The 16,600-nt window shown below is 41.9% G+C and overlaps 1 protein-coding gene across 1 annotated transcript in view; it reads right to left on the reverse strand.

Annotated features, from left to right (window-relative positions):
- NAA25 (N-alpha-acetyltransferase 25, NatB auxiliary subunit) overlaps positions 1-16,600 on the reverse strand; it is a 28,959-nt gene that overhangs the window by 7,066 nt on the left and 5,293 nt on the right. The window contains exons 4-15 of the mRNA XM_054392777.1: positions 15,673-15,791; positions 13,792-13,866; positions 12,523-12,630; positions 12,008-12,086; positions 11,400-11,511; positions 10,492-10,581; positions 9,976-10,145; positions 9,094-9,206; positions 6,044-6,251; positions 5,448-5,534; positions 4,186-4,366; positions 3,495-3,594 (exon numbers count right to left, since the gene is read on the reverse strand). Of these exons, the coding sequence (XP_054248752.1) occupies positions 3,495-3,594; positions 4,186-4,366; positions 5,448-5,534; positions 6,044-6,251; positions 9,094-9,206; positions 9,976-10,145; positions 10,492-10,581; positions 11,400-11,511; positions 12,008-12,086; positions 12,523-12,630; positions 13,792-13,866; positions 15,673-15,791 (1,442 nt within the window). The remainder of the gene's footprint in view (positions 1-3,494; positions 3,595-4,185; positions 4,367-5,447; positions 5,535-6,043; positions 6,252-9,093; positions 9,207-9,975; positions 10,146-10,491; positions 10,582-11,399; positions 11,512-12,007; positions 12,087-12,522; positions 12,631-13,791; positions 13,867-15,672; positions 15,792-16,600) is intronic.

Here is a 16,600-nt window from a genome sequence, read left to right on the forward strand (position 1 = left end):
AAGCACCAAAAAGGCCTCTGGTTAACTGAACTTTATATGGGCTTTACACTAACAGACTCAACCTGTCTGGGAGGCTCTGAGTGACTAGAACCTGGCACTCACAGGTGAAAGCCTCCCAAACAAGAAATGTTCTCTAGGTAGCTCTGCCTTTTCTGTGTTTTTTTTTTTTTTTTGGTTGTTCGTTAGTTTGGGGTTTTATTTTTCCCTTAAAAATTTGGTTATTTGCACTGTATGAAAGAAATATGCCAAGTATTTAAGAACATACCCTCTGCCAAGCAGCCTTGCAGAGTTCATTGTCAGGCTGTGGGGCTGCTGTGCTATGGGTGCTAATTCAACTGCATCGGCGTGGTTTTTAAATCCCCAGGGGACATGCTGGTGCTGTTTGCCTGCAGTATCTGGAGAGATTAAAGATGGATGGACACAAGAAAATTAGAGAGATTACTTCTGATGCTGCATATTTAAAGGAGGCTATCCTGAAAAGGGAGAAAGTTGCCTTTTTAAGGTTGGGACAGACATAGCTATACTGCCTTCTCTCTCCTCGCTGTCCTTGGCATCCTCTCCCAGGATTATTATGTCAGGACTGCACAGCATCCTAGAAGGCTGCTACTCAAGGGACCCACTCTTACACAGGATTTACTTCAGGCTGTTAAGTGCAGCAAGTTGGAAGGAAAAGGGATTTATCCAAAGCAATCAGTCTGAATCAGCAGCTGTATTTTTATGCTTTGTTTCTCTCCCACACTTCCTGTTCTAGTAGAGTCCTGCACACAGCATGCTGCAGGACAGCTTCTCTGTGCTGTACACATTCCAGCTATCTCAAACGTCAACAGGAGAGGAGCAGGCAGTATCTGAAGTCATATGAAAAGGTACTTTTGAAAGGATAGTCCTCCTTTAACACTGCAAATGCTGTTATGGGACTTGGATAAGAAGCTGGCATCAGGATCGTAAGTATGAGGGGGCAACCCCACTAGAACCACAGCAGCACAGAAACTGGTAGCTGATTCAGACCTTGCAATACCTGGGACATGCCCTATGGTAAGGAATCCCTTTTGCTGTCTCCACTCATCATGCCACGATTGTAGGTGAACAGAGCCCTGCTGTGAGCCTTCACCTCCTGCAATCTGCACTTTACAGCTGGTTTAAAGGACCATCATAAATCAGCATAGCTTTTGAGACATTTCCCAACTAAGAGGATCTTAAGGTGACAACCACTGGAAGCATCCAGAGCACTTGAGATTTGGCTCCTCAAGAGCCACAAAAGCTCGTGGTCCTTTGGTCACAGAGCTGTCTTCAAGACAAGACATGATGCGAGTGCGTTCCACAGCCACATCCTTATCTTGTAGCACAAAGGATTTTATAATGCTGATTGTACCATTTTCAGCCCTCTTGCAATCTCAATCTTTTAAAGCTGTAGTGGTGAGGCAGGCTGAACCTCTTCAGGAATTTGGACAGGAGTTGAGTAGAATTTTCCTGGCAACAACACTTGGCACGTGTCTTCATCCATGCACAGATGTTGAACTGCTGAAGACAATCACCTCTTCTCTGCTGCAAGTACCTTTATCAGTCCTGTCAGAGAATAACCTTCTTCCAAGGTAAGCACAGCTGATGTTACTTCAGGTTGTTTCCCAGGGAAAGATGATTTCTTGATGCTTTATTATGCTGTTTCCAAGCAGACAAATCACATCAGTTCACCTTTGTCACCCAGCACTCAGCTGCCATGCCTTCTATTCAGACAGTTGGTTCCAGACATGCTTTTCATTAACAACCACCAAATGACTTTTGAACAAGACTGAAAAAATTACTCCTCATTAAAAAAAAAAAAAAAACAAAAAGGAAAGGAAAAAGCAGCCACCATTGCCAACAACAGATACGTAGGAGAAAGCTGCTGGGATCCAAGGCTTCATTCCAGCACAACACACTGTACCCAGCAATTCAAAGACTTAGCACGCAGAACCAGTGCTTAAACCATGAATAAATGAGGGAAGCAGACAAGAGTCAGCTCCTATCACCCAATCTATGTACTCCCCTGTGCATCACACTCTGTACAGTCCCATTTCTGTGTCAGACAGATCACACTAATTCAGCATCCACCTTCAGGCACAGGTACATGGCAACTGTATCTAGGAACAATCTGGGCTGCCACAGAGCCACAGCACTTTTCCTGAGGGATTACTGTGTGAGCATCTTTAGCATCTTTACTATTTCAGTTAAGATAAATCCTGTGGTTTCATCTGTTGGGATAATGGGGAAGGAAATTAAAGAGCCTTCAGAGCCAACTTAGCCAGTGGCTAACTAGAAGGAACTCCAACTTGATGGCATCTTTGTTTCTTGCAAAGTAAAGTAAAAATAATTTTCTTCCTCTATCTCTTATCAGTCATTGTCATCAAACTGCTACATATGAATATGCAGGACATACTCCTACTTCTTGGAATGGGAATTCCTAGCAAATTTCAGGGAGATGCATGGACATGCATACACTTCCCTGCCACAATCCTAGACTCTTTGTTACTACTTCCCAATATGTTTCCACCAAGACTTAAAAAAAGTCTTTTTTTTTTCTCCTCTTCTCCTGTCTTCCCTGTCTCTCCACTGTTATCCTACTTAGTCCATTTTTCATGGGCATGGGAGTTATGATACAGAATTGATTATTTCCCCTATGAATGTATCAGAAAGTACCTGAGAGTACACTATCCAAGTAAGATTGACAGTGCAGTTACCAATCAGCATGCTAGGTGCCTAGAGCATGGTGTACATTTTAGGAAGCACCTGATCCCTTTGGTGGAATTCAGTCACTCTCCCCTCATCATCTTTTCCATTCTAGTCCCAAGACTCTCAATTCAAGACAACTTTTTTTTTTCATTCACATCACTTTTAGTGGTGAACTGAATAAACCAGGTGGTTCCCATTAGCACAATTCCCATTAGCTCAATTCCCATTTGCACAATTCCCATTTGCAATTTGATCCTGTTGCTTTAAAAAAACTAGTTATTGGTTCTGCTTTGCCTTCAGTGAAGCTGAGCCTTGAAGATGCATTTTTTTCACCCCTGAAATGCTCCCACCTTGTTCATTCTGCTTTTCCTGCCTCTTACAACAACGTTCATTCCCCACCACCCCTCTGTGCACCCAGGTCAGCCATCATTAAATCACAAACTGCTAGAAGTTATATGACACCAGGACTTATTTGCCATTTCACTTAAATTATTGCAAAAAATCCCAATCCATTCATTTAGAAGTATCATACCTGATTCCTGAAAAGCACTAAAACTGGCTTTTGGAAACAGAAAACTCAAGCAACACCTGATATCACAGCAAATGGCAAATCCTTGTAATAAGAAACCCAGGTTGAGATAATCTTTACTAAGATGTTGCACTTATTATTCCTCCTTGTTACCATGTTTTCAGCCACTACTTTTCTGTAAGCCCTCACACAGAGCACAAACTTCTGTAAGGCACCTCAACACACTGTTACAAAGACACAGAGATTCCTTTCAACTTACATCTTTCTGGTTGGAGTGGAAAAACCTGAGTGCAAAATTGCAGGATTGGGATGCAGCAGCATAGTGGCCCAGTGCCTCTGCATAGCGTGTCAGGAGATAGCTGCAAGATAACAGACACAAGTTAAACATCAGCCCACGACCCTGGGGAATCCTGACAACTCTGAACAGAGATCTGCACACTCTGGCTTTAATGAAAAGCCTGAAGATTTAATAAGGCATTCACAACATTCACAGTAAAACTGAGGCTTTAAAAACTAATGGAAGGCATTCCTAATGTTTTTAAACCAATATGTGGGTGCTTGGAACTGCTGCATCACCTTGCTAAGTGTGTAAGAGCTTTACCTAATCCCAGGCATGGCCATCTGGGGTGTTTGTTTTAACCAGTGCTCCCAAGCTTTGCTGAGAAACAAATCAAGCCAGAGCAGCAAGATATACCTTGCACAAACTTCTTTTAGATTCCCTTTAGGAAACACTCTGAAAACCCCAAAGAGATCAAAATCACTGAGGAAAGATACTCCAGGAGAAGGGGAGCATGCTACAGCAGATGAGTCATGCAATTCCAAACCATTTTTACATGAGGCTGTATGAAAATCTGGATCATCTGCTAACTCTGGGGAGGCAAATGGAACTGAAGACTTGAGGGCTGGCTGCTGGTCACCACCAGTGACTATTCTCAGTATATACTACCCACCCGATGGTGTCGTGCTGGATGTGTTTGGCATCAAGGCTGGAATAGAGCTCGGCAACAGGTTCGAACGCACCAAGCCTGCAGTAGATTCGAATGAGCAGCAATTTAAACTGGGCATTAGAAGGACTATGAGACAATCCTTCTTCTAAGAGAGTGAGGCACTGCCACACAGCCGTCTCTTCACCTGGTGACAAAGACAAAGCATGCAGAGAGAAGTCAGAGAGAAGCACTGGACGCAGACTGTGGCTCACTTTGGAATCGAAGCTTCCTTATATCAGTCACCTCTCAAAACGGTCCCATGGGTTTTTGATCAGTTTTCTCAGCCACACTGCTGCCCTTCAAACAACACCCATCCCAGCACTGCAGCTGCTCTCACAAGGAAAGGTGAACCAGGGAATATCTAGTTCACCTCTGTACAGAGCACAGCCCTCAACATATGAGCTTGCTGCAGAAGTGACCTTCTCTGATGAGTCCTGGATTGCTCTGATTTCTAGTTTATACATACAGAGCATTCCCAAGCAAACTCCTTGGGCAACCTAGGCAAACTCCCTAAGCAACCTGGTCTAACCCTGACGGCAGGGGGGTGGAACCAGACAATCTTTATGATCCCTTCCAACCCAAACAATTCTGTGACTGAAAAGAGCAGGAATTCAAGAGCCCATGCTCCACCAGTGACCTGCCAGGAACCTGATGATGGATTACTCAGGTTAGAGATGGAAGGTTTAACTGATAGCTACACTGAGGGGCAGGAACATGAACAGCCACTACTGAAGACCGACTGTGGGATTAAGAGACTAAGAGACAGAGCAGATGTGGAATGCAGGAATACTCAGTGCGCCTTATAGAATCAGGGAATCCAAATGACAAAGTATGCCAGCAAGGAAAAGGAATGCTTTCAAATGCCTCTGCTATCAGAAAAGAGTTGTCAGCAGAACTCATGCAGAGGGAGAAGAAGCATTACCTATATGGGAAACTCGGAACAACCTTCTGAAGACAGCCAGCATTGAGCATTGAGACTCACCAGCAAAGCTCTGCCAGGATTTACAAGCATTAATTCAAAAAATTAAATACCTTTAGAGGTCAGTGAGATTCACATCCAAAACCATCTGAACAGAGGCACTCCTGAAATACCCCACATAAAGATAAAACCCAGAAAGCTGTGGGCCTAACAAGCCATGCCAGGTACAGACTGGCCACGGGGACAAAATCTCCCTGTCACAGCCATCCAGGGCAGCATTAAGCAAGATGAAATTTTAGGAACATACCTTCGAGCCACAAGTCCAGCAGTAGGTGAACTGCAAGCAGACAGTAATAATCTGAAAACTGCAATTCAGTTTTCAAACAAGATTTCCCTAAAAAGAAGAAAAAAAGAAAGGTTACCCTTCAGTTACTACCAGTGCTGTCAGCTGCTTCTCACCTTGCCAAGCACTATCAAACAACACAGCTATCAGGCAGATGATAACCACAGCTTCGTTTATAACATCCAGAGTTCTTCATAAATTCACATCTGTTGGAGAGGGAAAGACTCCCCCCTACCACTGCAAGATTTACAAATTAATATTCTTGCTTGTGCATTTGACCAGTGATAAAGCCTGGCTTTGCTTAGAGGCACAGTTTTGCAGAGATACAAATGTACCATCTGAACTACCCAGGAATGTCTCCTTTAAGATACACAACTGAAAAGGAAAACACTCAAAAGGAAATGGATAATTCAGGCACACCCAAGGATATAATCATGAAGGAGAAAGCAAAGTATTATCTAGCAGCATGAGTGCTATCAGCATTTGTACTGTTCCATCCCCCTGAAGAAGCTCATTTAGCTGCAAGTGAACTCCAACACTAATTTCAAGGTTTCTCTCACCAAATTCCAATCCATGGCGGTATCTTAACATCAACTCCTGGACCACAGTCAGCTTTTGCTGCTTCTCCATGGCGTGGTAGATGCCGAGCAATCTGGAGAGCTGCACCACACACAAATGCTGCTGCAGGGCTTTGATGTCGGCTGGCAGCGCGATTTCACCCTCTGCTGCTGCTGACAGAGGGATTACTTCCAGCAACTGACTGATGAACTGAAAGAGAAACACTGCCGTTAAATCCTGCAGGGCATCTGGGACTGCACAAACATCCTTCAAATCCAGAAGGAAAAAAAAAAAAGAGAGGCAAGGTGGAAATGTCAAGATCAACCCTGATGCCACACTGGAATCAGTGGTTAAAGAGCTGGTTTCAATGTTTGTTTTGTATTATTTTTTTTTGGAGATGGTGAGCACACAGTTCTGGCTGCACTCAATACATTATTAAGTTTCATCCAACAGATTGGAGGAAAAAATAAATCCCAGGCAAGTTTCCAATAGTCTGACACAGGAGGGAGTTCAAGCACCTGTTAACACTCACAGCATAACAGATGCAATTAAAATCATTAGTTAGTGAACAGCTTCACAGCACACTTCCAGGAAACAGTGGGTTTGTATTAGCTATTACAGTTTCTCTCAGCTCTGAAGTAATGTGCTGTAATCAGTGAGGTCATCAATTCTAATTAATGACTTACTGAATTAACTTCTAAGAAAAGCAGCCTGTTTACAATTTAAGGCAGACTTCTCCCAACAGTCAAGCAGGACTGCACAGTGGTTTTGGTGCCCTAAAATCCAATACTGTTTATAAACTTACAACCGAGCTAAAGCAAATTAATTCAGCTTTACTATATTTGACCTTGAAAGACCTGTACCAAATGCATGCCTGCAGCCAGACAGGAGCAATACACTGCCCCACTCTCATAAATCCCAGCTTTCCCACAGATTTTGCTGAAGATCACATTGAGAAATCTGTTCAGTTTGAGATTTTGCCAAGCTGAGCAAGGTCAACCTAATCACTAGGCTACAAAGTCTAATTGACATCTCTAAGAAATCAAGACTGATGTTGTGATGATTATTTCTGGAGTATCTCTCGTGTCTAGTGGTCCATCACAGCTAATGAACTGTAATACTGTTCAGAACTCTTAAAATAGGGAAAAAAAAGACCCCTGGCTGTGTATAGCATCAGTGTGCCCTCGCTATTTACCTGGGATACAAGAACCTTCAGCACCTTTGGCTTTGAGAGAAGAATCAATCTAAGACAATCTATAAAAATATTTCAAATAACTTAAAACTTTCAGGCTTCAAAACTTCCTCAGCACTACTAAACCTCCTTCTTGAGCCAGTTAAACTGCTGCAGGCACGCTTCAGAAATACGACAGCCAAAGAGCCACACATTGGGTCCAAGACCTTCAAATACAAAAGCATATCATAATATCACTGACATTACTGTCATTAACATGTCAGTTTGACATACTATCACTGATATTTAGTGCTGATTCACTAAATCTGCAGCAGTTTTCATAGAATCATAGACTGTTTGGGTTGGAAAAAACCTCCAAGACAATCAAGTCCAACCATCAACCCAACACCACCATGCCCACTAAACTGTGTGCCAAAGTGCCATGCCCACACGTTTCTTCAACGCCTCCAGGGATGGTGACTCCACTGCCTCCCTGGGCAGCCTAACCACTCTTGTAGGAAGGAAAGTTTTCCTAATTTCCAACCTAGCCCTCCCTGGCACAATTTCCAAGAGCATTTCCTCTTGCTCTCATTTTAAGGCCAATTAGAAAATTTTAGACAATTCGAATTTGTGGTTTTTACAAGCACTGTGATAAAACTGCAGCTTTGACTATTATTATTATCATTAAATATCATTACAGCCCTGCTCAGGTTTAGAATTTCTCTCCTGTCAGGATTAAACCTGTTCAGTACCTCAGGGTTACCTTGCCATGGCATCACCATTTCTGTAACTACGAGTTAAACATTCTCCTGACCACATCTCTTGCCAGTGGGGTAAAAAGCACACATTTTAACATAAAGCATCAGCAGCAATTCATACATGTCAGAACCATCATTCCTTTAGCAGTCAGCATGTGGGAAGACCTCACACTAGCAGTCAAAAAATAGTTCAATAAACTAAGAAAACAACACCCCTAAATACACTGTTTACAAACATTTTAGTAGCAGCCTCTGGCTGAACCAGGAATCTCTGTCTAGCCCTCCCTAGATCCCATAATTTTACACAATGGCTTAGAAAAACAATGGGTGAGTGACAGGATTCCCAGCTGCTGAAGTCATTCAGCAAGCAGCTCATGACTCTGCACCAATTGTCTTTACAGTTAGAAAGAGCTTGTTTTGGAAAGAGATTCTGGAAGAGCTGCCATTGATCAGTCTCTGTCCTCAGCACTGCAGCAGAGCCAAGCAAAACATCTCTGCAACACTCTACCTGCACCAGGTAAGGGAGCAGATTCTTCCCATTAGACACAGAACTTAAATGGGATAAACAAGTGATGGTTGGGAAGGGGAAACAAAAGTTACAGTACACAGCAATGAGAACTGCATGTGCATGAACAGGGTGGGCTGTCTGAAGGGTTACATGACTGCATTTTGTGATCCATAAACAGAAGTGACAAGAGATTACTTATATGAGCTTGTGGGGTGGCTTATCAACTGAACTACAACTCCTAGGGAGCTTGTTACAAGATACGAATTTGTATCTTCTAACTTTTCTCAGCAATAGGAGTTTTTAATTTTTGATATGAGAATTCAACCAAGACCACCTCAGAGCACCCTGGAAGGGTAATAAAAAAATTCAAATTAATCTGGATCCAAGACTCCGCAGGATCAAATTTAGTTCTCGGTCTGCAGTAAAAATCCTCTGAATTAAATTGCTCAGTGTATTCACATACTCATTGTACTTTCTACAGTGCAGAGCTTTCTTACAGAAGGTAACAATTTCATGTTTCCAGTTTAACAGAACCCACAGGTATTTGAAGATAAAGCAACTGGAGTCCAAACCAGCGCCGCAGATCCTGCAACCAACTTCTTCATCTTTACTTACCTTTGTATATTGGCTGGATGGGAGGAGATCCACAAACACTTTGAGATCAGTAAAACAGCAGGGTTTGTCCCCAAATTTTTTAAAGTATTGGAACATGAGTTCTTCCGGATCACCTAGGAAAAAAGGCCACATCATCTTTTTAACACGCTCCACCAAAAGTTGATTCTGTAAAATCACTATGAGAAATCTTCACTAATGCTTCTCTTTTCCCCCTCTTTTGAGATTACAGAGCAATTTAGAGCTGCACCAGTGCAGATTTTAACAGAGGCATGTCTCTGGTAACCAAGGACACCGAAAGAAAAAAACAACCCCAAAAGCTTCATTCAAGCTTCTCTGGCAGATAAGAGCTCAGCATAACAGGCAGCCACACTCAGCCTCCGCTTATCTAACAGCAACTTATTTTTGGATGGGAATACAAAAGGAACTGGCAAGCAGCACAGATGTTGCTCTAATCACATTCTCCCCTTCACTGATTCCCTAAATGTGATTTTTAAATGCAAGTTTTTAAAAAGCACAACCTACCACTACTGCCAGAACACTTAAATGAAAAACCACCCAGAGATTACAGCTAACAGCAAGACTTCCTACAAAGGCAGTGCATCAAGAATGCACTTTTCAATGCCGTATCAGTGCCTTATGCTCCTCTATCCCACAGGTCCTTATGGAAGTTCCCTGCCTCCTTTAAGCCCTTAAGCAGTCTGCAATTGCTTACCTTTCCTCAAGGCTCATCTTCTAATACTTTCGGAATGCTTTCCATGCACAGAACAGGGTGTACATTTTCCTAACAGACACTGCACTTAACTCAGTGATTTAACAAGGAGCTTGTTCCAAGTTTGTGTTCTCTCTAAGAGCTGAATTCATCACCCAGTTAGTGGCTCTTACCTAGTTTATATTCATCATTACAGCCTCTGAATCTCAATCGTCTGATGAGCTCCAGCTTAGCTAAATATGGTCCCCGGAGTGGCCGAGAGCTCTTAGATTCTTCTGTTATCCTCTCTTCTACAAATTTCACAGCTTGTTCTATAGAATAGTGAACCTCTCCTTCCAAAGAGCTGCAAAATTAGAGAAAAAAAGGTTCTTTCATTTTTCCCATTGATAACACATGCTCAGCATGCTCCCAGAATACTCTTAAGAAAATCTGGCATGATGGATTCTCTAACTCAATCAGTGTGAAAAACATGAACTGGAAGAGTTCTATAGTGTACAAATCACTCCTTAATCAACTCTTTCCAATAAACTACTACCAGTCTCCACAGCAAGGAGAGAACACATCAATGATCTCACATTGGCACACAATGGCACAGACAGCACTGTAGTGCTATCACTAAATTACAGGAGTGCAAACAATTCACTGCAGCACACAGGGAAACCAAATCCACAGCAAAATTGTTAACTTACTGCTCTTCTTCTGCTGGAGGTATCCAGGACTCGTCAATGAGTTGAAACACTGAATCAAAGTAAGTTATATAAAACTGCCAATCATCTGAGCTGAAACAAAAATCAGGCACAGAACAAAGTTTAGGGAATCGCCAAAACAAGAATTCGATTCTAAAACTGCATTCCTTGAAAAAGCTGAATTTAAGGACTAGCACATGTGAGTATTACAGAAAACCCAACTGGAACAAGAATAATTTCTCCTTGAAAAGGAGAATGCCATTACCCTGTATTTCTTAAAACATATTAGAGGAAACTTTCAACAAATAAAGCTACAAACTCTCCTATTATCATTTATATTCCAACCAGAATTCATTAATATCCCCACAAAATGTTAAAGCAGAAGTTTCTCCTCTGTATTTCCTTTTTAATTAAGATTAGGACACAGCTACGTATAAAAAGCAAACAACAAATCTCTCTTGACAGTTCCAAGAGATGGATTTGATCATCCTGCTATGCTCTCTCCTGACACATCTGTTCAAAGTATTACATATATTTCCCAGTATGAAGGCTGGCCAAGGGAGAGAAATGAGATTCCAGAAAATGAAATGAAAGTGCAGTTCTCCTCTCTCATCAGGAAAATTAAAGCTGGACAACCAGCATAGCCTTTAAAAGTAAGGAGGTAACCAGAATTTTACTGCATTAACGCTGCAATAAAATCCTGACACCAATTCTCCTTGTGACCTTCCCTATGTCCCTTTAACCTTCCATTTTGCTGCCCTTTTCCTCAGGCTTTGGAGTGCAAATTCGTTGAGCTCCTCCACAGTTCCTCTATTTTAACCACCATTTACAAAAGCCACTCCACAAGGCAATTCACAACCAGCAACCTGTCTTCATTTTTTTTTAGCAGGACTGCAGAAATACCATCTCACTTTTTCAGCAGCAGCCTTCTCGACAGCGCGTTGCACTCTGGCCACCTACACAGCTTCTTGTACATCGCCATACACTTGTTCTCACGGCTCTGGAGCTCACTTGTCAGCTTCTCTAAATTAAAAACAGAAGGGCAAGTTTATTTAATCAATGCACTTCCTTCTCTCCTTTCTGCAGAAAGCTTCTTATTATAGCTCAGCATGCAAAACAGTTTAAGGGTAGGAGAACAGAAGAGAGGCTCTCAAAGGACAGATTTCCTATGGAAACCTTCATATCTCAGTTCCTTAAAGCTGCAAATGTATTTTAATCTGAATGCTCCCCCCAAAATGGAGGATATTAGGAATTTTCAATACTGTGCTATTGATTTACTACTGCTAAGTAATCATAGTGCTGCAAAGCTCATCACTAAATAATGCTTAAACATTGTCAACAGGGTATTTATGCAAATCTAGCTTGAATGCGAGTACCTTGTTTGTATCAATATTTGAACCTGTTGCTAAGTCAGGCTTCTTACAGCCATTTTTTTTTTTCTGACCAGTGAACAAATCTGAAGCAAAGAACTGCTGTGGTCTCCACACAGCTGTGATTATTAACTGAAAAAATAAGTTACCTCCTAGTTTTCCTCTCACAACATCTAAGGCTTCCTTATACTTCTCCAAACGTTCCAGGATCATGTAGTACAGCTCGACCTTAAAAGAAAGATGAGACTGCAATGAAAATTGCTGGTAAAACAATACACAGGTGGGCCAAGAATTAAAGTGCCTTGTGTTACTATCATTAGCAAGAAGAGATAGCCAGGTCTGCAAAGCTATCTTTAAGCATCCCAGAGGGTGGAACATGCAGGAATTTAGGTCTTTTTTTCCATTCTCGGTCCTGAAGTTTCTCTTGGGGCCTCCCAGGGAGCAAACCCAAGTACTTCATCAGTCAAATCAAATGCCAAAAAATTTCCTTGGCCACATGATTCTAAATCACTCTCAGCCCTCTGCTCTTGGTCCTACTTCTGTCCCACTACATTCTCATTTACACCTAGAACACTGCTGATTATTATCCTGGAAGCCTGTTAAAACAATCAGCTTCCTTTAGCAGTGCATTCCTTGTCTCAGTAATGTACAAACCAAGCCTTACTTCAGCCTCAGCTTCAATCTTATCCTCTTTCACCATTTTTTCCACCATTCTCTCAGCTAGTGGCAAAAACATCGTCTTTGAGAGGTTTTCATCCTGTGCTGAAATAGACTGAGGAAGAGAAGAATTATTCTAACAGCATCAACCTTTGGTGTTGTCCCACCCACTGCTTTTTGCCCATTAGAAGAAGAAAAAAAAAAAAAAAAAAAAACCAAACCCAGATGCTTCAATCCCCCCCCCAGCAAAACCACATTTAGAGGTGCCATGACACATGCAGAGAGCGATTGCTCTGTTAAGAGGCAGCAATAAAACCAGTGATAGACAGAAAAGCTCTCTTTTGATTACATCATCCAGAGAGTCTTTCATCTAGGCACATACCACCCATGCAAAGTAACATGTAGCAAGAACACGTCTGTGTTTTCCATGGTACAGTATTTTAGAGAAGGTGCTTAATGCCTGCATGGTCATTTTTTGTTTCACTAGCACTGTCAGGTTGTCTGAGCAGTGCCTCAATCTCTCAGCTAACAGCAGCACAGCTCCTCTGTGCTCTGCTCCTGCAGACCTTTTGCAGTTTTGAAGATGCAGTAAGCCCAGAGCTCTCATTTATTGCCTCCTAGATCCTTTGCAACCTAGTTACAGAGACGAACAGTTCTGCTTAAAGAGCTGCAGATATCTGAGGGTTTATTTGTTAGCTCTCTAACTAAAATGACAGTAGGGCCCCACAGCAATAATGGGAGGGCTGGAACCCCTCTGCTGTGAGGCCAGGCTGAGAGAGCTGGGGTTGTTAAGCTTGGAGAACCTCCAGGGAGACCTTCTCGTGGCCCTCCAGTACTTAAAGGGGATGGTCAGAAAGCTGGGGACAGAATTTTTAGCAGTCCCCTTTGTGACACTGAGGGTAGTGAGAGACCCTGGAGGAAATTACCTAAAGAGGTAGCAGATGCCCCATCCCTGGAACCATTCCAGGTGGTCTGAAGCTCTGAGCAACCTCTCTAGTTCCAGATATCCCTTAAAGGGGGTTGGACTAGGTAGCCTTTAAAGGTCTATTCCAACCCAGTGCGTTCTAGAATTCTGTCTTTATGGCAAAAACACTTCAGCATTCACTTTGGACCACATCAGTAATGTTACTTCAGTAGGGCTCAGTCCTTCCCCCAGCATCACACAGAAACAGTTCAAACACATTTTACTTAATCTCTGCTATTTTCACTCAGAACAGTTCTGTATTTGTACTATACCTGCAGTGAAAGCCAAACTTATTTGCAACACTCTACACACCTGCATGATCAAGCTCATCACAGACCAAAAATAGTATGGATTTTTGGGTACAATTTTATAAAGTGCCATTCCAGCCTGAAAAATACAAGACAAAGTTTTATCATTCCTGAAATGTATCTGTTTATAAGCTCTCACGACAACCAACACAAGCTAAGCAGCAATGAAGGCAGCAGACAACAGAAAATTAACTAGATGGGAAGACTACTATCAGCCCTTCCATCCTAACACACACATTGCTAAAGAAGAAAAGAGGGTGAAAATGTTTCAAAGATCAGGTCTGACAAGGAACAGCAACGAGTACAAGCATGTGTGATTGCCAAAACAGATGACAGCTTTAATTAGAACCACATCACATCAGGAAGCAGAAGACTTATTCTTTCAGAGTGAGAATGCTATTTCCAGTGCTGATCTTCACTGACGTGCTCAGTCAGGGCCTCACATAAGCAACTGTCCTTCACCACCCAGTTCATACATAGATACCTGAAATATGAGGTCACCTATACATGCAAAGCTGTGGTTAAACAAAGGTCAAGCTGAAAGCTTGGTGGATCAAAGCAGAGCCAAAGGAGGCAAGAATTTCTAGCCTAACACACACAGTTATTCACACATTTCTCTCACAGGTTTCCAGTGCCTGAATATCATGAAGGACAATACTCTTCCCCACAGGAAATCTGAAATTAACTGGGTATAACACAGTCTGCTACCACAGATGGACTTTTGCATTTTCTGACTGCAGATTCAATACTTCACACTGAAATACCCCAGAAGAGAGGACACTGAAGTTTATTTTCACTCTCCAACCAGTCAGCGTCCACATGCTTTGCAACTCCAAGTCCTTAGGTCTTAGAGACCACAGGCCAGTCTGGAGCATCCTCCTTTCTGACAATGCCTGGATAAGTTAACTAGATACATGTTTGCATGACACTTAAAATATAAATGTTAAATATCATTATCTGTCATTTTCTCCACTCACGGTTGTAGACGCATCTCTGAAGTTTTGATTCTCATATGAGGCTTGGAATTTCATGTACATGCACATCTTAGACCCTCTCTACAGCCTGAACCTCAACAGCACACAATGGAGAGTAACACTCCTGCTCAATATATTCTTTCCATTATTTAAACCAAACTTGTATAGAAAATTCCAGTCACCTGAACTCAGTGGGAACAAGAGGGAGTTTAGGGTTCATCTACTTGGTACTCTCTGCTTTTTGAGAGAGAAGAGTGAGTGTGCATGCCTGAGAACAATCTTCCACTTATAGGCATTCTCCAGGCACCTAATTGGGAGGGATGAAAACAAACTAACCAGCACAACACTGTTCTGCCAGCTGAGTAGCAAGATGTACTTAAAGGCAGTGCTTTTTAGTTTTTCTTCTCTGAATTACGACCAACACAAGCCTAGTTCTATGTTAGATTCCACAGGAAAAGGCATGGGCAAGAAGACCTTTCTTCTTCCCAAAGACAACAGCAAATTAAGGACTAAAGCAAGTTTCTAAACATGGCTGGAAGATCTTGCTAGATCTTCTTCTCTCTGTTCCAGAATTCCTTTATAAACACACCACCTCATATGTAACCACCATGCTGTTCATGACAGATTGGTAAAACCCTCCCACAATAATCAACGTATTCTATCAGACAGGCACACAGAAGGCAGAGCTGTCCTATCCCAGTAAGGGAAAGAAAGCCTTTATCTTCAGACCTGCCCCTAAACAATGGCCTTTTAAGCTCTCCTGTGAAAAACCAACACGGAGTGTAGCTTCTGCATGAACCCAGCTTAGCTTTCTGGAAGATGCTTTGCAATATGAGAAGGCATTCACAGTAAGATACACAGAAAAAACCCCAACAGCTTAGAATGCCCACAACACAAACTGTTGACCATACCTGTTGCATCTTCTTGTATTCTCCAACCCTGGCATAGGCCATGAAGAGATGGGAGTGATACTCTTCACTGTTGGGCACCTTCTTTACAGCTGCCTCATAAAGTTTAGTTACCAGTTCCGCTAAACCAAAACCAGATGCTCAAGTTAACACCAATTTGGGGATCATTTTAAAGCACAGCTACCTAAAGATAGCATCACCAATGCTGAGAAACAATCTGATTACACTCAGCAGACACAGAAACCATGCACTCTGCCCCAAGATCCCAAACATACAAACACCAGCCAAAGGAAGAAAAGAGCTTAAAAAAAAAACAACCCAAAACTAAATTGAGTTACCAGCAACAACTGTACCCCTCAGAAGCATTTAAGTCTTTATCCTAAGAAAGTTTATCTATTTTGAAGCATTAAACTGAATAAAGGTTTCTCCTCCTAGCAGAATGACTGCTCCAGGTGAATCATGAATCAAAACACAGAACATTTTCAGAGCCTAATATTAAATCAGTTTCTCTTATTGCAGGTTTACTTGTGTTAGTCATATCCTGTTCTTTCCCAATTGCCTATTTTATTATTTTTAACCAGGAAAATACTTCACACTATACTCCTTACTAATAGGTCCATCATGACTAAACACTTAGGATATTAAAATATGCAAAACTTTCTCATATTTACACCCTTCCTGATTGTTTTTCCTTACACATACAATCAGATCTGTGTAGTATTTAGGAAACTGACTGCAATTTGTCTTTCACGTAGTTTACATATCCTCCGCAAACACACACAAAGCATCTAATGTCAATTTCCTTGCAGGACCAAAAGTGGAAGTGCTTGACACTCATTATTTCCTTTCTGATACAGAGACCTAGAAGTTAGAAACCTGAGTTAATGCTTATGCAATTTGTTTAGAATCACAGAAAGGCCTTTGGCATTTT

The sequence above is a fragment of the Indicator indicator genome, chromosome 26, assembly GCF_027791375.1.
Source record: "Indicator indicator isolate 239-I01 chromosome 26, UM_Iind_1.1, whole genome shotgun sequence".
NCBI lineage: Eukaryota > Metazoa > Chordata > Aves > Piciformes > Indicatoridae > Indicator > Indicator indicator.